The sequence below is a fragment of the Schistocerca nitens genome, chromosome 6 (assembly GCF_023898315.1).
Source record: "Schistocerca nitens isolate TAMUIC-IGC-003100 chromosome 6, iqSchNite1.1, whole genome shotgun sequence".
NCBI classification, from domain to species: domain Eukaryota; kingdom Metazoa; phylum Arthropoda; class Insecta; order Orthoptera; family Acrididae; genus Schistocerca; species Schistocerca nitens.
In genome coordinates, this window is record NC_064619.1 from 570,807,043 (window position 1) to 570,832,139 (window position 25,097).

At 41.0% G+C, this 25,097-nt stretch overlaps 1 protein-coding gene across 2 annotated transcripts in view; it reads left to right on the forward strand.

Moving 5' to 3' along the window:
* The window catches only part of LOC126263114 (cytochrome P450 6k1-like), a 277,469-nt gene that overhangs the window by 180,072 nt on the left and 72,300 nt on the right, over nucleotides 1-25,097 (forward strand). For both annotated transcript variants that reach the window (XM_049960123.1, XM_049960124.1), the window contains one exon: nucleotides 17,873-18,135. In XM_049960123.1, the coding sequence (XP_049816080.1) occupies nucleotides 17,873-18,135 (263 nt within the window). The remainder of the gene's footprint in view (nucleotides 1-17,872; nucleotides 18,136-25,097) is intronic.

The window sequence follows — 25,097 nt, forward strand, 5'->3', positions numbered from 1 at the left end:
TCACACTTCCCAGTGGCACCTCTCACGATACTCTTTCATCTGATGAACACACACCGTCCAGTACAACATACTGGGTTCCGCTACTTAAGGAGTATTCAAATAACTCACTGCCTGGGAACCTATTCCGTATACGCGGAACGTTAGCAGTGTGCAATGGGGCACTGTGTCAAACGATTTCCGGTAATCTAGAAATATGGAATGTTCATGTTGCCCTTCATCCACGGATCGCAGGGCATCATGAGCCGAAACCTGAGTTTCACACAAGCGATGCATTCTAAATACGTGTTGATTTGTATGCGGAAGTTTTCCTGCCTCCATGAAATTTATTATAATCGAAATAATGGCTTTAGTTCGAATATAATAAACTTCCTATGCGAAACTTAGCTTGCCCTTTCCTCGCACAATGTCCTGCGAACCATGTATGAAGGGCGACAAAGTGAGTCCGTACTGGAGCCTCTTCTGAGACTGCAAAAAGCCGGCATCAGAACAGGCAGATGTGACACATCTCAGGTACTGAAACTAGCACATCAAGGATGAATTCCAGAAAAGAAGAATCACTGGGGCTGTTTTCATACACGTATCACCTGCTGGCGACACAGTGAACCACGAACAGCTATTACGGAAAAATGTAGACACTAAATAGAGGCATGACACAAATGATTGGAAATCTCCTCCAGAACAGAAGACTCTTTGTCATTTTCTAGGGCAAAGAAGCTAGTGGAGAAAACAAAAGAACGAACCACCGCACTGTAGCTTGTTCAAAAATGGTTCAAATGGCTCTGAGCACTATGGGACTCAACTGCTGTGGTCATCAGTCCCCTAGAACTTAGAACTACTTAAACCTAACTAACCTAAGGACATCACACACATCCATGCCCGAGGCAGGATTCGAACCTGCGACCGTAGCAGTCGCACGGTTCCGGACTGCGCGCCTAGAACCGCGAGACCACCGCGGCCGGCTGTAGCTTGTTGGCTTGATTGCTTTTCAATAAACATACCAATGACCAGCCACTCCCAGAGGGCACACGAAGTTTTACACCGGCAGATGATTGTGTGGTGTCGTCCAAAGAATGAGGTGCCAAAGAAAGGGTGGTATGTCGCAACGCAAACACAGAGAAGGTGGTCGCTGCATGCCACATAGACGAATGAGCGACAACGACATAGCCACACCGGTAAAAGTTTCGCTACGCCGCAGCAACTGCTGTACTATTTAACGGCCGAGCACAGGGCCGCTCAGCCTACGACTACGTTTTTCCGCCCGTTTCGTACAGTCACTAGCAGTGGCCTGTTCCCGTCTAGCCACTTTTTTCCTTGACCATAGAGTTGGCGCATTACTGCACCCCTCCTCTGTACTTCCACCGTCGGAGGTTGGCACGGAACTTAAAGTTCCACCGTCACACCTTCGAAGTGCTATGCTCGGCTGTTATTCAGCCGTTGCTTTAAGTCTCCTCTCACTTGTCCACCAAGACAGTTGAATCGGATCTGAACCGGTGATGCTGTGTGTTTGTGTATTAGTAAACTGCCACGGAAAAAAAAAACGCTCGGCCCCAGTGCGCGATTGTCGACTGACGATAGAATCGTCTTCTTGTAGGCCAGCTGTATGATCAATGAATTAGGCAGAACTCTACGTGAAAGTTATTTTTTAATGTACTCTGAGTGAGAGAGTTGTGTTTTGAAGTCATACGAGGTGTGGCTGGAAAAAAACCGGACTAGTACTGGTGAAACAATAAAACGAATGCAATAAGGCTGAAAGTCGCGTGGCCTGTCACGTGACTCTCGCTCCGCCTACTGCTCGAGTTTCATCTGCCTCCTGCACTCAGTCTGCCCGTGGCGTCTGTTTTAAGTAGTTGACGTTTTGTCTGTGCGTCGGAAAATGTTGAGTGTACAGAAAGAACAGCATGATAGCATCAAATTTTGTTTCAAACTAGGAAAATCTGCAAGTGAAACGTTTGTAATGTTACAACAAGTGTACGGCGATGATTGTTTATCGCGAACACAAGTGTTTGAGTGGTTTAAACGATTTAAAGATGGCCGCGAAGACACCAGTGATGACACTCGCACTGGCAGACCATTGTCAGCAAAAACTGATGCAAACATTGAAAAAATCGGTAAACTTGTTCGACAAGATCGCCGTTTAACAATCAGAGCAGTGTCTGAGTTAACAGGAGTTGACAAGGAAAGTGTTAGGCAGATTCTTCATGAAAGTTTCAACATGAACAAAGTGTGTTCAAAAATGGTTCCAAAGTGTCTCGCAATTGAACAGAAGGAACGCCGAAGAATGATTTGTTCTGACATCCTGGAAAACATTGAAAGTGATCCCACCTTCTTACAAAATATTATTACTTGCGATGAATCGTGGTTTTTTACTTACGATCCCGAAACTAAACGCCAATCGATGCATTGGAAAACTCCTGGTTCTCCACGACAAAAAAAGCACGAATGTCAAAATCGAAATTCAAGGAAATGATGATTGTTTTTTTTGACATCAAAGGGATTGTGCACATTGATTGGGTACCAGAGGGACAAACAGTGAATCAGCATTACTACATTAGCGTCCTGGCTACCCTACGTGAGCGAGTACGGAGAAAACGGAACGATTTTTGGAGAAAAAAGTCGTGGATCCTTCACCAAGACAATGCCCCAGCTCACAGTGCGTTGTCAGTGAAGACGTTTTTGGCAAAACACAACATTCCCATCTTAGATCATCCACACTACTCACCTGATTTGGCCCCCTGTGACTTTTTTCTTTTCCCTAAAGTCAAGTCAACTTTGAAAGGAACTAGATTTGAGACTGTTGAAGCAGTAAAAGAAAAAGCGACGGAAGTAATGTATGGACTTACCGAAAATGATCTGCAGCATTGCTATGAACAGTGGAAAATTCGTATGGAGCGGTGTAGAGACCGAGGAGGAGAGTACATTGAAGGAGATAACATGAAATTGTAAATAAATGTTTTTTCCAGCATCAGTCCGGTTTTTTTCTAGCCGCACCTCGTACTTTAATATTCAGACGCAGTTGTAAACACTCATGACATTCCTGTGCAAATAGATTGTACAAAGTTAAGTAATTCTTCTTACCTATGTTATAATAATGTGAACTAATATCTTACATGTTACATTATACACTCTGTCTTCTTCTGGAGTAAAGTAAAGAACCCACAATTGCACCGACGACTGTATTTTCGCTCGTCCAACAGATTTTGCCATCACAGCACAAGCAAATCACTTTCAGACCATCGAAAAGAAAGTATCAGAAACTCCTGAACTACTTGCCCTCTACTGCAAGAAAACCAACTCAAGCCTAACCCCTCAAAGACTCAAACCTGTATTTTTCACTTGAAGTATAAAGAGGCGTCAAGGAGCATGGAAGGAAGTAAGGCTCGAGAACTACACAATCCCAAAATACTTGTGTGTAACATTAGATAGCGCATTAACTTACAGGACCGAACACGAAGCATAAAGTAACTGCAAGAAATTGCATTGTGCTGAGACTAACAGGCACCAGTTGGGGTGCGGAATTCGGGGCAGTAAGGACTATAGCTTTAGCCTTGTGCTTCTCAGCTGCGGACTACGTGGAGTGATACAACCCCAGCCATAGAAAACAAATGGAAATACCACTCAGTTAATGATGCCGCATCATCGCAGGCTGTTTGTGGACTATACTGACTGACAAGCTGTACTGCCTAGCCGGTATCACTTCACTAGCACCAGAGACGAAGTGGCAGCCAAGAAAAAAAAATTAATTCGTTCACATCTACGGCCCATACCCTTTATGGATACCTACCACCCCGACGCCGATTTAAATCAGGGAAGAGTTTCCTGCACACAACACAAAACCTTACTACAAATATTACTACAAATACGTCTGCTTCGCTCAATGATAGAGAAAAAGTTCATACATTCTTTTATTCACTTGCTTCATATGAGACTACTTTGCGCCAGTGACAACAATTTCTCTGGATGAAAATTACACAGCTGACTAATTGGTCGAACATAAATGTTAATGATAACTAAATAAATTCTACTAAAATTATAATAATAATAAAAACAATAACAAATCGATTCCTGCCTCTGAGGCGAGAGGTGTGTGAGACTGATTTACTTCCAGCAACCCGGCGCACATCAACCATTTAACAGACCAAAAAGCCAGTTCGATCACTACATAATTTGAACCCAGTTTCAGAGCAGCAAGAACAGTCACTAGAAGAGTACAGGAACCACAGCTTTGTCAAGCACGTCTGGGAGATCGCAACAACGATTCTAATTTTAGTACTTCTTATCTAAAGTACACTACTGGACATTAAAATTGCTACACCAAGAATAAATGCAGATGATAAATGGGTATTCATTGGACAAATATATTATACTAGAACTGACATGTGATTACATTTTCACGCAATTTGGGTGAATACATCCTGAGAAATCAGTACCCAGAACAACCACCTCTGCCCGTAATAACGGCCTTGATACGCCTTTGCATTGAGTCACACAGAGCTTGGATGGCGCGTACAGGTACAGCTGCCCATGCAGCTTCAACACGATACCACAGTTCATCAAGAGTAGTGACTGGCGTATTGTGACGAGCCAGTTGCACGGCCACCATTGACCAGACGTTTTCAGTTGGTGAGAGATCTGGAGAATGTGCTGGCCAGGGCAGCAGTCGAACATTTTCTGTATCCAGAAAGGCCCGTACAGGTTCAAAATGGTTCAAATGGCTCTGAGCACTATGGGACTTAACTGCTGAGGTCATCAGTCCCCTAAAACTTAGAACTACTTAAACCTAACTAACCTAAGGACATCACACACATCCATGCCCGAGGCAGGATTCGAACCAGCGACCGTAGCGGTCGGGCGGTTCCAGACTGTAGCGCCTAGAACGGCTCGGCCACACTGGCCGGCGCCCGTATAGGACCTGCAACATGCGGTCGTACATTATCCTGCTGAAATCTAGGGTTTCCACTGTTCAAAGTGCCGTCAATGCGAACAAGAGGTGATCGAGACGTGTAACCAATGACACCCCATACCATCACGCCAGGTGATACGCCAGTATGGCGATGACGAATACACGCTTCCAATGTGCGTTCACCGCGATGTCGCCAAACACGGATGCGACCATCATGATGCTGTAAACAGAACCTGCATTCATCCGAAAAAATTACGTTTTGCCATTCGTGTACCCAGGTTCGTCGTTGAGTACACCATCGCAAGCGCTCTTGTCTGTGATGCAGCGTCATGGGTAACCACAGCCATGGTCTCCGAGCTGATAGTCCATGCTGCTGCAAACGTCGTCGAACTGTTCGTGCAGATGGTTGTTGTCTTGCAAATGTCCCCATCTGTTGACTCAGGGATCGAGACGTGGCTGGACGAACCATTACAGCCATGCGGATAAGATGCCTGTCATCTCGACTGCTAGTGATACGAGGCCGTTGGGATCCAACCGATTCCATATTCTGCTAACAGTCATTGGAACTCGACCAACGCGAGCAGCAATGTCGCAATACGATAAACCGCAATCGCGATAGGCTACAATCCGACCTTTATCAAAGTCGGAAACGTGATGGTACGCATTTCTCCTCCTTACACAAGGCATCACAATAACGTTTCAGCAGGCAACGCCGGTCTACTGCTGTTTGTGTATGAGAAATTGGTTGGAAACTTTCCTCATGTCAACACTTTGTAGGTGTCGCCACCGGCGCCAACATTGTGTGAATGCCCTGAAAAGCTAATCATTTGCATATCAGAGCATCTTCTTCCTGTCAGATAAATTTCGTGTCTGTAGCTCGTCATCTTCGTGGTATAGCAATTTTTTATGGCCAGTAGTGTATCTACCTTGTGTAAATACATACGTTTAGAATTCTTGTGTAAGAAAGATCTCGCGATTATGCTTTATCTAGTTCTGTGACGCTTCCAATACACTGTTGAAGCTATATGTTATCTTTTCCCAACAATGTTAAATTTTACGTTAGAAGGTGCATGGGGGCTTAATTAAAATATTAATGCAAATAATTTTAATTTCTCGATTTAGTATCTGTCTGTCCGGTTACGAAGTCTCGTAAACGGTTGGCCCTGACTGTTATTATTACGCTATCTGACTGCTTAGAACAACAACAAGGAATGAAATGGAAATTTTCATTAACACAATTAATTAATTAAGTCCCCAGCAACTATAAAACCAACGCAACAACAAGCACAAGAGTAACTGTTCTGTGTGTGGAAGTATGACTCAACGTACACATCTGGCACGGTTCTTCTTCAAAAGACAAGAATTTCAAATACCATTTATACTGAATTAATTAAAGAAAATACGACTACCATAATTACTCAAGAGAACCACAATTACACTCTAATCCAAGAACACAAGCCAGATGCTTTGTTGACTGAACCTGTTATGACACATTATTTAAAACATGGAAATAATGAAAAATAAATCAAGTTTCGTTACCTTCATATATTGACCAAAATCACTCTCATAATTACAATATATCTCCACACCGATTCGCTATTACAACATCTCAACAAGAATTTTTCAGTATCACATCTCAGCAAGCACATCTCAACACGAACTGACTACTACGAGCTCTCCCCAAGCACTGACTACTACGACATCTCAATAATCACTCCCGTGGAGGCGGCGGAACAATGCTCTCTAGCGATCTCTGTCGCTGTGGCTCAGTGTAGCCACCTTTCATATGCCCTTCCTCCACGGCTAGAATTTGATGGTATTTTTGCCAGCATTGGTGGTGAAAATACCACCAAATTCGTCAAAAAATACAGACAAAAATAAAAGATAATATTAATACGTAAATATCATATAACTAGATAAAATTTTGGCTTTGCACTGACCTTTCAATAACCTAATATATAAAATACAGTAAGCAATACAAATTCTTTCATACATGTGACTTTACATAAGTTTACACAAGTATTATGTGGTTAAACAGTTCAATCAATAGCGTCAGCAATGACGAATATGTGCAGGTAAGAGTCTCATAGCTTTTCACAAACAGTAATACACAAAAAAATCAGTTTATACAAATATTCACATAAACGCTTTCCATAGCCCAAGAATAAGCAGTTGACAGTTCCAGCAGTAGCACCCAGCAATGGTCAACAGGTGCAAATACCAATAAGTAACATTTTTTCAATAGAAGCAGTCCATCAGTGGCACCCGCAATGTTGATCAGGTGCACACAGCAACAGGTGACTTCATTTCAGTAGAAGCAATCCATCAGTGGCACCCAGCAATGTTGAGTAGGTGCAGACACCAACAAGTAACACCATTTCAGTAGAAGCAGTCCATTAGTGGCACCAGCAATGTTGATCAGGTGCACACAGCAACAGGTGACTTCATTTCAGTAGAAGCAATCCATCAGTGGCACCCAGCAATGTTGAGCAGGTGCAGACATCAACAGGTGACATCTTTTCAGTAGAAGCAGTCCATCAGTGGCACTCAGCAATGTTGAGTAGGTGCAGACACCAACAAGTAACACCATTTCAGTAGAAGCAGTCCATTAGTGGCACCAGCAATGTTGATCAGGTGCACACAGCAACAGTTGACTTCATTTCAGTAGAAGCAATCCATCAGTGGCACCCAGCAATGTTGAGTAGGTACACACAGCAACAAGTCACATTTCTCAGCAGAAGCAGTTCCATAAAATCTAGTATCACTGATCACACTGTTCATCAGAGTTTATAAGCAGAAATTAAACATGTCCTAGTGGCACCAATCATGTAGAAAAGGTACAAGTAACAGTCCATAATTTTTTACAATCACTGATCACACAGTTCATCAGCAGAAATTAAACATGTCCTTGTGGCACCAATCATGTAGAAAAAGTGCAAGTAACAGTCCATACTATTCACCATAACTACTGAGACAGTTCAGTCATGAACAATAGTTTGAATGCACATACAATTTCTTTAACAAATTATTATCAATGCTCTTACACTAAACATACAAATCATAATAAACACACAAATGATATCAGGTAATTGTCACATTAACTATTACAGTACACAATAACAGTTAACCTATAATATTTATGGGTGTCAGTGCAAGCCACAACAAACAAGTGAAATAATATTTAGGAGATAGGTTGGGATCACTTCTCTGGGATTATAAAAGGAAAACACACAAAACACACTCACTCATCTTTCATCCACATTAGTGCTACTGTGTAATTGAATAGTGTTAACTGTGTAAATGCAATTCTGTCGAAATTTTATGTTCATTATGTGTATCAAGTAGTAGTGGCAGCAATGTATAACAGTCAATAATAGTTAGTCAACGTCATAGTCATCATGTCTAGACCAATGTTTGCCAAGCCAGATCAAATTGTACTGTTGCTGAACAACTGTCAGTGAGCCAAGATATGCACATGCTTCCTCTCTCAAAAAAAAGTATATACTGCTTAGTGATTTAACAAGTGTGTGTATAGACAATCTTCCTTCCACTTTAGTGTTCTAGTCTGCCATCTTCATCCTCCTTGTTCCATATAAACCAACAAAACAATATGCTCCTCATTTACTTTACCTCTTATCCACCAAAACTCCAATAATCATCAACTTCACATAATCTCAATACCTCAATAATACGTCGATACATATAAACCTCAGCACCAATATCATTTCACTTCCATAACAACTCTTTCCTCTAGTCAGTCTCCTCGAACAAGTACAGACAAATTCCTAGTGCAACTTCAATTCAGCATCCCATACAATCCGAAGACACAGTGTCCACACACAACCTCTGTGTAATCCATCTGACCCAAATTTTCTACTCATTATAAATTATAAGATACATTTTGGTTCCTTGTCCATCATTAAATAAAAGAAATGCATACATGACCTCTAACAGACTTCAGTTCGATTAACTCTCAGTAATTAAGTACGATTACGGAGTGTGAATGATCATAATATTTCACAGTGTGTACACCACTTCAAGAATCATAGCAGAAGCAAACATGTGGAGTATTTTTTGTGTCAAGTGTCACTTCCTATTTCAATTGCTCACGAAAAATGCAGTGTAATAACTGTCAATGGTCTAAACCTAGTTTTGGTATGTCATGTCGTTAGCTTCCTTCCTATTAGCATAAATTTATACAGCTTCCATAAAACCTCAGCTCATGTGACTTCTATGACTTTCTTTTACTAATGTCGTTCGTCGAATTATAGCAGTTCATTTTCTTATCTTAAAAATATAAGGCACTGAGCGTAAGCAAAACATGCAATAGCGAGTAAATATACCAGTAGAGAACAGAATGTCAACAAGTGGATGCAGCACAATTCTTACAACGAGGCTCTGCCAAGCGAACAATCTATAATTAATACCACAGTGTAACCTAAACTCTATGTTCGTACACAGTATATCAGCATTTCTATCTAGAGCAAATTAAAGAGTAGTTATGACAACAAAACAGAAATGTGTAAATATGCAATCCATAAGCAAGGCAGCAAATATGTTATCTATCATAATAAACAGGTCATTAGCATCATATCAGCATAAGCAAATAAATGTTTATATGTAATCTTAATAAGTAAACATGAAGGCGCAAGCAGATAAATCACAAAGTATAACTTACATATCTAACCACATCAGCACAATTAATCAGGTGACAATTATAATTTAAATAAATAAGCACAGCAGGCACATAATAAAAAAAAATATGACGTCAGTGAAAAAGCATAGCAGCCAAGCGATGCATAATATATACAAATAACAACCCTGTTCATTAGTCAATCATTGTCAAAATCAGTTAATATGCGTAAGCATGTCGCTTCACTAGTAAATTCATAGAACATGAAATTAGCACAAAGTATGAATCACGTAATTGCAAGCAGCAAATTATGTCTAAAGTACGTACCTAAGTGGAATTATGTTACCTGAAAAATAAACTCAATTAATAGTTACCCTTTTTAATTTATTACTTTTTCTTTTTTTCCTTCGAAATTCCATTCTTCCTGAAATTTTCTCGATAGCAAGTCGTCTTAACGTCGGACACGCACCGAATTTACCTAAAGGTCTTAAATACTTTAGACAACCGTATCCTGAAAAATACTGAACGTTAATAACATAATTTATGAAGTCCTTATAGCTTTATACAGAATTTAGTCGGAGAAATTAGACTGTGTATTTGTTTACGTCTGTCAGTGCATTCGCACTGAGCGCTCGATCAGCTGTAGGCGCGTGACGTAGGAAGGTAATTGTTTGCGGACAACGACTGCCTTGTGCGGCGCGCAGACTGACTGTTGCTTTGAGTATGTGCCGCCGCCAAAACACAGCGCGGTACTCTTGCATTCTCCGCATGTTTACGTAGCTGTTAGTTTCTCTAAAGTATGTCATTCTACAAAAATTTTTACGTTCGATATATGATGTATTCCCTTAGAGCGCCGAGATTTAAGAGTTTCTACTTCAACAGTGTTATCATGAATAATTTTGCGAACTCTATACGGACCGTTATAAAGCAGAAAAAATTTGCGACATAAGCCTTTTCCTTTATGAGACAAACGATGAGATTTAATTAACACCTTCTGACCAACTGACAAGATTTTTAAACGACCAGGACGTTTAGCTGATTTCTCTCTTCTTGCAGCCGCAGACGCAATATTTCGTAGAGCCAGGTTGACAACTTCAGAATGCCGCAGTTTCCGTGAAGGCGGAAAAGGAACGATTTCAGAAATGCGATTTGTTGGTACTTTATTTTTTAATATCAATAGAGGCGGTAAAGAAGTTGAGTCATTAGGAAGTTCATTCAGAATGTTTTGAAAAATATGAAGATACTGATCCCACGTTCTGTGATTCTGATGACAATAAAGACGACACAATTTATTGATTTCCTTCATCCATCTCTCTGAAGCGTTAGATTGAGGGTGAAAAAGTGAAATGAAAATTGGTTTAATCTTCCGACGCCGTAGAGTACGAAGCCAAATTTTAGAGCGAAACTGTGATCCATTATCTGATATAACCTTATCAACATGACCAACTTCCTTAAGAAAATGTTTGATGAAAGCATTAGATACTGAACGAGCTGTTGCTTTGCGTAAAGGTGTAAAACACACATATTTTGATGTTAATTCCACTGCTACGAAAATATACGCAAAACCATTAGTAGAACGAACCACTGGACCGAACAAATCGACTGCAGCCATCTCCTTTAATTTCGCTGGAATGATAGGAAACAACGGTGCTCTGTGAGAAACTGTTGGCGGCTTAGCCTTTTGACATAATTTGCATTTGGCAAGAACAGATCGAATACGTTTTTCCATATTACTGAAGTAGCAATTTTCTCGTAATTTATGAAAGCATTTTCTGGGACCAAAGTGCGCATAACTGAAATGTGTGTACCAAATCAATTTATTGACCCACTCATCAGGAATACAAACTAACCAAACAGAGTTGTCGACCGATTTTCGTTTGAAAAGAATATCATTGCGAACTAAATAATACTGTCTGATCGCTACGCTTTCCTTTCTCCACCACTTCTCCTTAATGTCCTTCCAGATTGGATCCTTATTTTGCTCCTTAGCGATGTCCTGGAGCGAAGACGAAATAAAGTTCTCAAACGCCACACCTTGAATGTACATCAAACAATAATGGTTTTCTTTGCAGTCCTCTTCAGCACTTTGTTTCAAACCCATAGGTGCACGTGATAAAGCATCAGCAACAATATTTGAAGATCCCTGTATGTAAACAATACGAAAATCAAATTCCTGTAGGTACAACGCCCATCGTGACAATCTGCCATGAGTTAATTTTGTCGACATAAGACATTCCAGAACTCGATGATCGGTGTAAACCTTAGTATGTCTGCCAAACAAAAATGTGCGAAATTTTGTGAAAGCCCAAACAACAGCCAAAGCTTCAAGTTCCGTAATCGAATAATTCTTTTCGGATTTAGAGAGAACACGACTTCCAAATGCAATAGTCTTCTGTACTACAACGCCGTTTTCTTCTATCTCTTGAAATAAATGTGCCCCTAGGCCTTTGTATGATGAGTCCGTCGCCAAACAAAAGTCTTTAGATAAATCCGGATGTGAAAGAAGTGGGGCAGCAACTAAAGCATCACGAAGTTGTTCAAATTCTGACTGAGCTTCCTCATCCCAACACCAATTAGAATTTTTTCCAGATAATTCACATAAACGAGGTGTGGCCAAATTGTCCAATCTAACAAAGCGTCTAAGAAAATTACAGACACCTAGGAAACTACGAACATCACGTTTTGTGGTAGGAACAGCATAATTACGAATAGCATCTAGTTTCTCTGGATCGGGAAGAATACCTTCTGTAGAAATAATGTGACCGAGAAATTTCACCTCAGAACGACCAAATTCAGATTTTTTTAAGTTCACTGTAATGCCAACTCTTGCAAAGATACGTAATAATGAATCCAAAATTTTGTTATGCTCACTCCAGGAACGTTTAGCAATAAGAATGTCGTCAACATAAGAAGTAATATTGTCACGAAGATAAACAGTAAAAATTTTGTTTAAACTACGAATGAATGCTGCAGAAAATATAGTAAGTCCAAACGGTAATTTCCAAAGTCACTTTCGGGTAAAACAGTCAAATCTGGTTATTCTTTACCTACTGTCTAGATAGATTGATAGTAGAAGAGTTGTTTTTATAGAGGCAAAGAATAGTGAAAGAGTAGGCAGCGGTGCAGAAAACTAAAAGGGAAATAGCACCACTACAGCTCGGGGCCCTATGATCGCTACGGCACATATTCACTTAGTATAGTGAATCCCCTGAGGACATTAATAGCTGCACATAATTTTCAGTTTGTGAATTAATGGCAAATTTGGCGGAAGTGCGTACGTAAATTGATCCAACCATGAACATGGACGTATGTCATTCCTAGAATTGCAAAAGATCTTAAATTTCCGAACAGTCAAGAAGTGTTTACAGTCAAAGCTTCCGCCTCGCGGCGACAAAGACCTACCGCGTCTGTCCCAGTTTGAATGTCGATTATTGTCAAGTTCGCGCGCCTGGCGCTCTCTTGTTGCGTCCCGTAAATGAAACAAATTATCTTCTTCAAAGCCCTCTGCTATCTGTGATTCTAAATTTCTTCTGCTGTCTTTTCCTACGATTTCGCCTTCAATTTGTTTGACTTGCTTTCGTAATGCCTCAACTTCCCTTTTAACGCGTTCATTAAATTTTCCCTGATTTTCAACATGCTTATTTATGTTCTGGTACTCTTCGGTTTCTGCAAATGGTAATGGAGCTGTATCATCTGAATCTCTGTCCCCATGTAAACTAAGATTTGTCAATTTATCTGAAATCTCCTCAACTCTTTCCGATAAGTCACCTATTTTTTCTTTCTGTTTACCTACGTCTTCCGTAAGTGTCGCGACTCGGGTTTCAGTATTGTCACATTTAGTAGTTAACTGTTCATATTGTTGTGTTAGGTTATTTGTTACAGATTCCTCGATTCTCTCAAATATTTCTTCCTTATCGTGTGCACGTTGTAAATTTAACTCTGAAAATTTCTGTACTATCACGCGATCTCTTTCTTCCTGTTCTCTATCTTGTTCCCTTTGTCTAATCTCTACTGCAATTAATCTATTATTGTGAGAATTCAAAATCGGTTGTACTTCTTCTCTAATTTCTTTCTTTAATTCATCTTTCATATTTTTGAAACATGTCCCTATTCGTGAGTCAAACCGTGTTTCCATTGTTTCCATCTCTGTTTTAATTGTTCCTATTTGTGATCCCAACTGTGATCCCAGTGAGTCTGACCGTGTTTCCATTGTTTCCATTTGTGAGTCTAACCGAGATCCCATTGTTTCCATTTGTGAGTCTAACCGTGTTGCCAAAGTTCCAATCTCTGTTTTTAATTCAGATCGTAACTGTGATCCCATTGTTTCCCTATCTGTTTTCAATTCAGATCGTAACTGTGATCCCATTGTTTCCCTATCTGTTTTCAATTCAGATCGTAACTGTGATCCCAAATTTAATATTGCACCCAACAACTGCTCCATAATAGCCGGTTCGAAATTCTTTTCGCCCCTAACATTTCCCGCAAAACCAGTTTCCTTCGTCATAGCTGTAAAGCTATCTGTGTTCGATACTATTCCAGAATCTTCTATCGTTAATCTCGTATTCTCTAAATTTTCTGATTGAGAAAAATTTTGAAAGGGTTCTGGACTATTTTCCCTGCTTATTAAATTGTTTTCAACTTCATTATTTATCGTACTGTTGTCCTGTGTTGGCGAGTTCGCCATGTCAACAATTTCGTCATTCTGACTATCCATCATTTTTGCCTTTTTCATCGATCGCGTAATCATTTACAAAACATACAAAACTCGTCACAGTACGAAAATTACACACAATGACTCTTTATAATCAACAATACCATTCACTCGAAATGTTTCCCAAAAAACACGATTAACGAACAATTGAAATAATTGCACTAAATCGTCAAACGCGTATACAAGACAACAAATCAAATTCAGAGAAAAAATACCATTATAAGAATGACAATTACCAAATCTACACATGCAAAATAGACTATAATTACTAAACTACAAATTACTACAACAATGCTACTGTCTACTATTTTTACAATCAGAGGAATTCCAAGGGACGATCCGAAGCAGCGGTCGCCACGTGCATGGGGGCTTAATTAAAATATTAATGCAAATAATTTTAATTTCTCGATTTAGTATCTGTCTGTCCGGTTACGAAGTCTCGTAAACGGTTGGCCCTGACTGTTATTATTACGCTATCTGACTGCTTAGAACAACAACAAGGAATGAAATGGAAATTTTCATTAACACAATTAATTAATTAAGTCCCCAGCAACTATAAAACCAACGCAACAACAAGCACAAGAGTAACTGTTCTGTGTGTGGAAGTATGACTCAACGTACACATCTGGCACGGTTCTTCTTCAAAAGACAAGAATTTCAAATACCATTTATACTGAATTAATTAAAGAAAATACGACTACCATAATTACTCAAGAGAACCACAATTACACTCTAATCCAAGAACACAAGCCAGATGCTTTGTTGACTGAACCTGTTATGACACATTATTTAAAACATGGAAATAATGAAAAATAAATCAAGTTTCGTTACCTTCATATATTGACCAAAATCACTCTCATAATTACAATATATCTCCACACCGATTCGCTATTACAACATCTCAACAAGAATTTTTCAGTATCACATCTCAGCAAGCACATCTCAACACGAACTGACTACTACGAGCTCTCCCCAAGCACTGACTACTACGACATCTCAATAATCACTCCCGTGGAGGCGGCGGAACAATGCTCTCTAGCGATCTCTGTCGCTGTGGCTCAGTGTAGCCACCTTTCAAAGGGCAGAAGTTACCAATCCTGACATCCTGATTTATGTTTTCAGTGGCTAATATAACTCGCTTCACTTGAATATCAGGACCTTTCCGATAAAGTGGTTGCTGTATCTCTGTCATCCGAGGGCGAAGTCGATAGTGTCCGCTCCTCTGGCCGCCAGCAGGGGGGCCTGCTGAAGATGCAGCTCGGAGATAAAACGCAGCCTCTGTGTGGCTGAAAGACACTTCGAATCATGCTATGCTAAAGTCTCTACCTCGCTTACGCTGTGCTTATGTAACCTGGATGTTTACTGGAGTCTCCACTGAACCGTGTTTTGGATTGCGATAGTACGGATTACTGACGGATTTACTTTGCCCTGGAAAGTCGGTATTATTTCCCCATTTCCCCCGGTGTGTTTAACAATTTAGAGTGGTCCTGCGTGGACTGGAATTGCGAAGTATCAAGTGATTACAGTCAATCCATATTTTTTGTTTAATAAAGAGAGTGTTGTACCATAGTGGGGGGTGTAATAGAACACTACAAATATCCCGCCCCAATATAATCTAGAGCTCTTTCTCTAATGACCTCATAGTTAATCTATATTCCTTCTTTGAACACGTCCCTTCCCTAACTGTGATAAATCTCAGGAAAAACGCTATTCTCTTGTAATGAGTTGCTTCTTTGTTTATGTATCAGTCCTAAGATTGAAGTGATGCTGAATTGCTTAAATGATTTTGAAACAATTCGAGAACGACTGAGCCCTCCATTATCTGCAGATATTGTGAGCGAAAACACGGATGGGCACGATAAAAAACAGAATGTTACGTATTTCGCTGCTGAGGCAAAATGTAACACTAACATGTGTTCACCTCGTTCCGAATAAACATCTTGCATACGAGAATACCTCTTGAAGAGCTTTCCGGTCGCTTTGGTTTTCTCTGGAAGCGTGAGTTTTCCCGGAATCGAAGTATGCAAGACACAAAATTGACACAGTGACACATGTAAAGTTCTGTGCTCAAACATATTCGGAGATGAAGTGCCCCATAGTCGGGCATTCGCGATCTGTCCATTGTCAAGTGAGCTGGTATCAACCATTTTGCTTTTTATGCACTCTGGTCTTGCGTCGATGACCAGTACATTTATCGACACCCTGGTAACTTGATTCCAGACTATTAAAATATTAATATACTTTTTGGGAGACATGAACAACTACTGCTAAAATTTTTCATGATCAATAAATCCGCTCCAGTTATGCTTAACGAATCCTTTATTTGGATAAAATCGTATACACGTCCCAGGTTTCAGCTTGTAAATTAAATCCTGTCTTCAGAGGCTTCATTGGATAGGAGAAAATCGCCCAGTCATCTAAAAAACATCCAGCAAATTTATCAAGTAGCTTGCGAGATCCCGTGTGGGTGAGGCATGAAAAGGTTCTCTGGGTGAACCAGTACCACACTGGGTAAACGGGGCCACTTATGTGCCCAGCCCGCAGCACGTCGTGCTTACAAGACCGGTCAACAGATTTGATAAATTTGCTGGACTCTTTACGTGACTGGTACGACTTTCTCGTCCCAAATCAAGCGCCTGAAGATGGGATTTACATCCTGACACCTGGGTCATGTGTCCTACTTTATCCAAATAAAGAATCTGTCAAATACAAGTGGAGTGGATTTATTCGTCATGAAATATTAAAATTGTCTTTGTGACAGAAGCACTCTTTCTCCAATACTGTAACTGGATGCTGTTCAGTTGTTCATGGGTGTCTCACATATTCTTACTGTGGCCAGCATCTATAGTTTTTTCCTCATTCAAAGCTAAATTTATTCCTGGACATCTTTGCACATATACCGGGTGATCAAAAAGTCAGTATAAATTTGAAAACTTAATAAACCACGGAATAATGTAGATAGAGGGGTAAAAATTGACACACATGCTTGGAATGACATGGGGTTTTATTAGAACCAAGAAAAAACACCCCATATTGCTAGACGCGTGAAAGATCTCTTGCGCGCGTCGTTTGGTGATGATCGTATGCTCAGCCTCCACTTTCGTCATGCTTGGCCTCCCAGGTAGCCAGACCTCGGTCTGTGCGATTATTGGCTTTGGGGTTACCTGAAGTCGCAAGTGTATCGTGATCGACCGACATCTCTAGGGATGCTGAAAGACAACATCCGACGCCAACGCCTCACCATAACTCCGGACATGCTTTACAGTGCTGTTCACAACATTATTCCTCGACTACAGCTATTGTTGAGGAATGATGGTGGACATGTTGAGCATTTCCTGTTAAAAACATCATCTTTGCTTTGTCTTACTTTGTTATGCTAATTATTGCTATTCTGATCAGATGAAGCGCCATCTGTCAGACATATTTTGAACTTTTGTATTTTTTTGGTTCTAATAAAACCCCATGTTATTCCAAGCATGTTTGCCAATTTGTACCTCTCTATCTACATTATTGCATGATTTATTCAGTTTTCAAATTTATACTGACTTTTTGATCACCCGGTATATTATTTACTACGAGATGAAATGTAGTTTAGAGCTTTAGATGGTTGCACATCTGATGCTTGCAGACGATAGACAGATGCGGCCGCGAGATGGTGGAAGTCCTGGACGATGCAGCGAGGAGCGAGAAAGTTGTAGAGATTCGCGACGTTTCGGCCAGGTTCACGATAGACGTCATCGGGAGCGTCGCCTTCGGCGTCAAATGCAACTGCCAGCGCAATCCGGACGCTGAGTTTCGGGTGTGGGGCCGCAAACTTTTCGAGTTCCACACATCGGACAGGATGGAACAGCTGTTACTTGCTATCCATCCACCTACTGCGAAACTTTTCAGGTGAGTAATAGCAGCGTGTTTGCAAGACACCCTGGAAGCTGTCGGCACCTAACGAAGTGTACAAAATGTGAAACAATGATTCTCTTTAGACGAAAAGTTTGTGTGCAGACATTTTGCCCTGATTTTAATCCATGATGTTTACGTCATATCACTTATAAACTTGTAGGCCTATTATATTTTTCCCCTCAACAGTCCGCTTTCCGTCAATATACGTAGTCATTCATAAGTATCTCTGGAGTATCGGATCACGACTGCTAGAAAAGTAGATGCATACAGGAAACAGCCGCTCACCAGTGGATAGAGCGTCTCTCCAATTTATAGCTCACATAAGAGGTGGCCAAAGTGGGTACTGTTTGTGACACGGCAAGTGTCAATACGTGCATGTTGTTCATTGAAGACACTGACAAAAATTGCCTGGAAAGGCGCAACAGCAGGCTGCTTTTGCAAATCTTTTAATTGGGTTGCCAGACAATCCGGAACAACAGTATGGATTATATGATCGTTTTACATATTCTGATATACCTGCCCCCTAGTGCAATTACACCTTGGTGCATACTACGAATTGAAACTTGGAAACATGACACTGAAATGTGTCATTTTTTGTGTGTCTTGTAGTTTTCGAGCAGTCGTCTTGTGAAACTATGGAGGTGCTAATGAACAAACCCTTATATCGACAACATGTCGTCCGTTTCTGAATCTATCAGTCTGCGCATCACTATGTGATTGTGAAGGGTCCCTGTCTATCAAAGCGCAATACATTTTCAAATGTTTTGAATCAGACTCCTTGAATAAGTATGTCACTCATACATAACCTCATACGTCTGGTTGCATTGTAAGTAGCCTATTTATATGTGTGTGTGTGTGTGTTGACAGCGCTGTAGACTGTAATTAATATCGCTGACAGCGCTCTGCGCCCTAGGTAAGAGACTCTGTGGTTGTGTGGTTGGACGGACTAGCAGTCTCTTACCGAGGGCGCAGAGTGCTGTCAGCGGTATTATTTACAGTCCATAGCGCTGCCAACATAAAAACACATAAACAGGCTATTTACAGTATACACGGACTGTGGTGTCACAGCCAGACACCACACGTCCTAGGTGGTAGCTTAAATCGGCCGCGGTCCTGTAGTACATGTCGGACCCGCGTGTCGCCACTGTGTGATCGCAAACCTAGCGCCACCACAAGGCAGGTCTCGAGAGACTGACTCGAACTCTGCCCAGTTGTACGGACGACAGAGCTAGCGACTAGACGTACGAAGCCTTTCTCTCTCATTAGCCGAGAGACAGAATAGCCTTCAGCTAAGTTAATGGCTACGAACTAGCAAGGCGCCATTAGCCTTACAGTGATTGTAATTAGAGTCTCACTTGTGTTCACCATAGAGATGTACAAGAAGAAATTAAAGATAAGTATATGAGAAACTCCGTTCTTTTCTTCATAGCATTAATTACGTATCCTGTTCCAGTACTTCACGCCCGTCTGCGTTAGTCTCGCGTGCCTTTTTAAGCCACCTCTATCTACTAGGTGTTGGCCCAGCTGCCGACACATCACGGACAACTCTTTATTATAGAGAAGGTAACCTGGAAGTTTACTGATCTACTGGGTGGTTACAGTCAAACCGATGGTGTTCCGAGTGCTGCAGTGCGGGCTGTTTACATCGCAGAATGCTGAAACATCCTATTTATGTTCATTAATCGGTGCGCTCGCAGTGTATGCTGCGAAAATAATAGTTCCATTTTCTGCCACCAGGTGAAAAGATGCTGTTGTAAGCAGTCATAATGTGGTGTGGGTGCAGGAGAAGGAAAGGAACGGTCAAATACATGATAACGGTGGTTCTGACATGTTTATTAGGATATGATCACAAGTTACGACATATGTTCAATATGATCTCTCGACTCCCTAACACAGCGGCGTCCACAGTTGCTCGCAGCATATCGATGTAAGCAGAGCGATATGCTGTCGTATGCTATCTTTCAGGTCAGGAAGAGTTCAGATACATCCCTGACATACACAATATTTCAGATATTCCCACAACCAGAAGGCACGTGGATTTTGGTCGGGAGTTCTGTTTAATATTTCTTTCGTGGTATTCAAAAAATTTAAAAACCTCTCTCACACCGGCCTGATTTAGCTTCACTGATCAGGATAGTAAAAACATGCGTATGTTAAGGGAATTTTCATTCACAAAGCAGGCTTATCACATTCACACAGTTCAATACTGTTCTATCGTGATTAAATTGAGCTTAACTTAAATTCCGTAAGGCAGTGAAGCAATTTCGAAGTCTCGGTGCGACGAAAATTGTCAGTCGATCTCCTGAAAACATTTGTAATAATTATTAACTTTCGGTGATCACATGGGGAAGACCGGAAATCTGCTGGTAAAACCGTGTTAGCCTATTTATTTGAAGTAACTGGATATCTTGAGCATACAAAACGACAGGTTCGTCCAGTGTAAATCAGACGTTTGCCACTGATCCCGTGCAACACAGCGTAGTAAGCAGACACTGTCAATAATAATCAGTTAAATAATACGCGAACACACTTACTTTAGTTTAGTTCATGTGTTAAATTCCTTCTCATACAGAATCTCATCAAGATGGCGACTAGCTCAACAATACATACATATACATCCTCCTTCTTTCACGGCTAACCGGCAAGCATTGCCTCATTCTTTTCATAAGAGAAAACAGATAGCAGAGAAGCTATTTCACGGAGTAAATGGACGCTCCAAGGAATAATAGGGCTTGAAACTACTTTGCATGGATAATCATCGTATATTAAAGTTTAGGAATCGGTAAGATAAGAAGAGATATTTCGAGATATGTACTGAGTTATATAATTTACAAAATTTCTGAAAATATCGCGGAGAGACCGCTGCAAGAGACATTGCATCTGGAAGGCCACGTATCTTGAAATTGGATAGAGATGAGGCTGTCTTTACGGAAGGTTTTCGAAGCAAATCTGACACCTAGCAAGCGACAAGTGGTGTCGCCCCGTCTTACATGAAAATAGTGGTGTGGACACAGTCGCGTGCTGGCAAATCTGGGATCATGACTTGCACAAGGTGGTCCTTATAACGTCGCCGCGAGGTATTATCTTCTTGAAGAAAAACGGGCCGAGAACGGCGGAGCTTGTGAAATCACAGCCGGCCGAAGTGGCCGCGCGGTTCTGGCGCTGCAGTCTGGAACCACGAGACCGCTACGGTCGCAGGTTCGAATCCTGCCTCGGGCATGGATGTGTGTGATGTCCTTAGGTTAGTTAGGTTTAACTAGTTCTAAGTTCTAGGGGACTAATGACCTCAGCAGTTGAGTCCCATAGTGCTCAGAGCCATTTGAACCATTTTTTTGAAATCACACCATTGTCATACAAACTGAGTGCAGTGGATCTTCCTGCGCAAAATGTGGCGGAGCAGAATCTCATATGCGTCAGTTCTGTGAATTCACGGCACCGTGCAGACTGAAATATGCCTCGTCCGTCGAAAGAATATCCGCCGGCTACATGACATCCATTTTCTTGTGTGCGAAAAAAGCAAAGGGCGAAGTCACGGCGATGTGGGTTTCCTTTGGTGCACATTCTGAATCCTGTAGGAACACCAGAGTAAAATTTGCCGCAAAATCTTCCGAATTTTTGTCCAGGGGAAGGAGAATTACCGTGACACAGATCGAGCACTGACTATACAATCTGAGCCTTTTGCTGCACGGTCGGATATACGAGGGTGAGTCAAATGAAAACCTTAAATTTGTCATAACAAATCGAAATTTCGCGCCGTTATCCTGTAAGTTGGTAAGTGTGCTACAAAAAGCGTGCAGAATGGCCTGTAGGTGGAAACATAGCGCAGATGCACACATACCGTCGCAGTATCAGTATAAAGATGGCCGCCCCACTTGCGACTTGCACCAGCGAAGTACAGCGTTCTGATATTCGGTTTTTGCATAGTGAAGGTGTGAAACCTATTGAAATTCATCGACGAATGAAGGTTCAGTACGGTGATGCATGTTTGTCACAGCAGCAAGTCTACGAATGGAGTAGGAAGTTCGCAAATGGTGTGACTTCAGTGGAAGATGCTCCTCGTCCAGGTCAGGCACAACGAGTTGTGACTCCACAGAACATTGCAGTAGTTAAAATCGTAGTGAAGGAAAACCGCCGAGTGACACTCAGTGACATTGCATCATGTTTACAGATTAGTCATGGGTCAGCACACCACATTGTGCATGATGTGCTCCTGTTTCACAAAGTGTCTGCAAGATGGGCGCCACGCAGCTGACTCCTGAAATGAGAGAACGACGTGTTGATGCGTGTGAAGAACTTCTTCGGCGCTTTGAACGAGAAGGTGATGGCTTCCTTGTAAGAATCGTTACTGGGGACGAAACGTGGGTTCACTTCCACCAACCGGAAACGAAGAGAGCGAGCGAGGAATGGCGCCATTCCTCATCACCAAAACCAAAGAAGTATCGAACAGAACCATCAGCAGGGAAGGTTATGCTGACTCTCTTTTGGGACGAAAAAGGCGTCATTTTGGAGCATTACATGCCTAGAGGGACCACTGTCACCAGTGCATCACACACAGATCCCCTAAAAAGTCATCTGTGACCTGCAATCAAATGAAAGCGACGTGGATTGCTGTCAGCTGGTGTCCTTTTGCAACATGACAATGCGAGGCCCCACACTGCCCGTACAACAGTTGCAACAATCACAGACCTGCGTTTTGAGTGTCTTCCTCATCTACCATACTCACCAGACCTTGCCCCAAGTGATTTCCATATGTTTGTACCACTCAAAGACATAATGGGAAGAAAGAAGTTCCGTTCTCATGAAGAGGTACGCCACGCGGTGCATGGGTGGTTGCGCAGACTACCGAAAGAATTTTTTTCTGTAGGAATTTATGCACTTTGTAAGCGCTGGAGGACTTGCATTGAGCGTGGGGGAGATTATATTGAAAAGTGATACAGCTTTGTACCACTTCTACACAATAAATAAAATTTAAAAAATCATTTAAGGTTTTCATTTGACTCACCCTCGTATGTACAACTGCCATGGGAAGAGGCCGCCTCCCTCTCCCTGCTGCACCACCTAATTCACCTGTTTCTTCAAATTTCTTGATCCTATTCTTCCGACCACTTATTGGCATAGGGCCTCTTTGTTGCTTTTTCTGTCGGAGATATTCCCTCAATGCAATGCTGCTACTGCCGCCATTCTGGTAAAACAACTTCGGCAGTACACAGTCTTTCTTTTCAATAACCATTCCGTTTCGTACTCTTAAACCTTTAAATCAGTACTCTGTTCACAAAAGAAATCAACACGCATAACCAAGCAGCAAACTGCCTACTGACGTCAAAACAGGAAACATTTCACATTATGACTGCTTACGGCGCTCTTTCTTTGACCTTTTGGCATAAAGTGAAACTATTATTTTTTCAGCATACTCTGCGAGCGCATCGATTAATAAACACAGCTACATCGTTTCTGCATCTTGCAATGTAAAAAGGCCGCGCTACAGCACTCAGAGCACAATCACTTTAATTATAAGCAGCCTGAAAATCTCTGCCTACGTACATTTCGTGTTCTTGTCCTAAACGCACCGGGAGGCTACACTACTCGATATCCCAGAAACGTGTTAAAAAACAATTTATGGGCTAGTTCAAAATTCCCATTCTTTTACATAATTATCGAAGATATAACAATAAATGCGGGAACGTGGAACATGACATAACGGTTAGTAATACTGCAGTATAATATAACGATTTTCGAAGTTCATTAAATATTTTTAGAAGATAGTTCTCATGCAAGATACTGTAGCAAATGTAATACTACGACATATTTACTCTGATTTGGAATGTGCGGTAAATTGTCGTGGTTTATTTGAAGTTTTCGAAGAGAGAGAGCAACTTCGACATGTTCATGTGGCTGATCCATACTATTTATGCAAACTTATTTTCACTAAACATGAAATTACGCAGTGTTATTGAATCAGTATAATTGTTTTGTTTCTTCTTATGTACATGTTCCCAGTATATTCTACAAATTTATGGGTTGCGCTCTTTACTAATAATTTACTGGCAGACGGAGTTTTGGATGTGATTCCTTCTGAATGTGAGCCTAGTGCTTTAAACCGCTGTTTTCTGTAGCGACGCTCTTGTAAACCTTGAACCCTCTCTTCATTCAAAAGTCCCTGCAGGATACAAGTAGCCACGGGCGTATAAACTGCTCATAAGAGGTTTTCTTTTTAACAGAACTCCCGTGTAACGAAGAAAAAAGTTGTAAGGGGTTCACCACCGTGCTGGAGCAAATGCAGTCTCGATGTATTGCTCACTTGCTAGAACGACAATTCACAGGCGCTGCCTGAGACGTAAAATATCTTTGCCCCTGTCAAAAGAGAACTAAAAATAGAATCGCAGGTCAGAGCAGTCTCTGCCGCAGTTGCAGTCGCTCGCTGCTACAGTGTAGTTGTAGTCTGTCGGTGGTACAGCGCAGTTTACAGTTAGTAGTTCCTAAAGTCACAGTGCAGAACAAATTGTAAAATTTTATTATATGGAACTAAATAATAATTGTGATCAGCCGCAAAGCTAAATGATACCATGGAATGAGATGATGATGAACAAATGATAATTGTTTACATAATGAAAAATCAACGGTGTAATTAAGTCAACCATCTATTGTAAAGTAAATTTCAATACTTTTATTGGCATGCGCGTAGTTAAGTCATTTGTCTGAGATGTTAATATGAATATGTTTCAACGTTTTCTTTTGTGACCCAGATTTGTAATATATTCAATTTTCCCGTGTAATGGATTGCAGATCATTATCAATAACGTAAAAAAATTATCAGAATATAATTGTTTTTACCAGTCAACTATAAAAGTATAATTTCCCGTTAAGTCATTGCCAGTCCCAATCCAGTCATTTATCTAAATTAAAATATTCCAGAATTTTTGTCAGATCATAGTCTTATGTTCTTTAGTAATAAGATG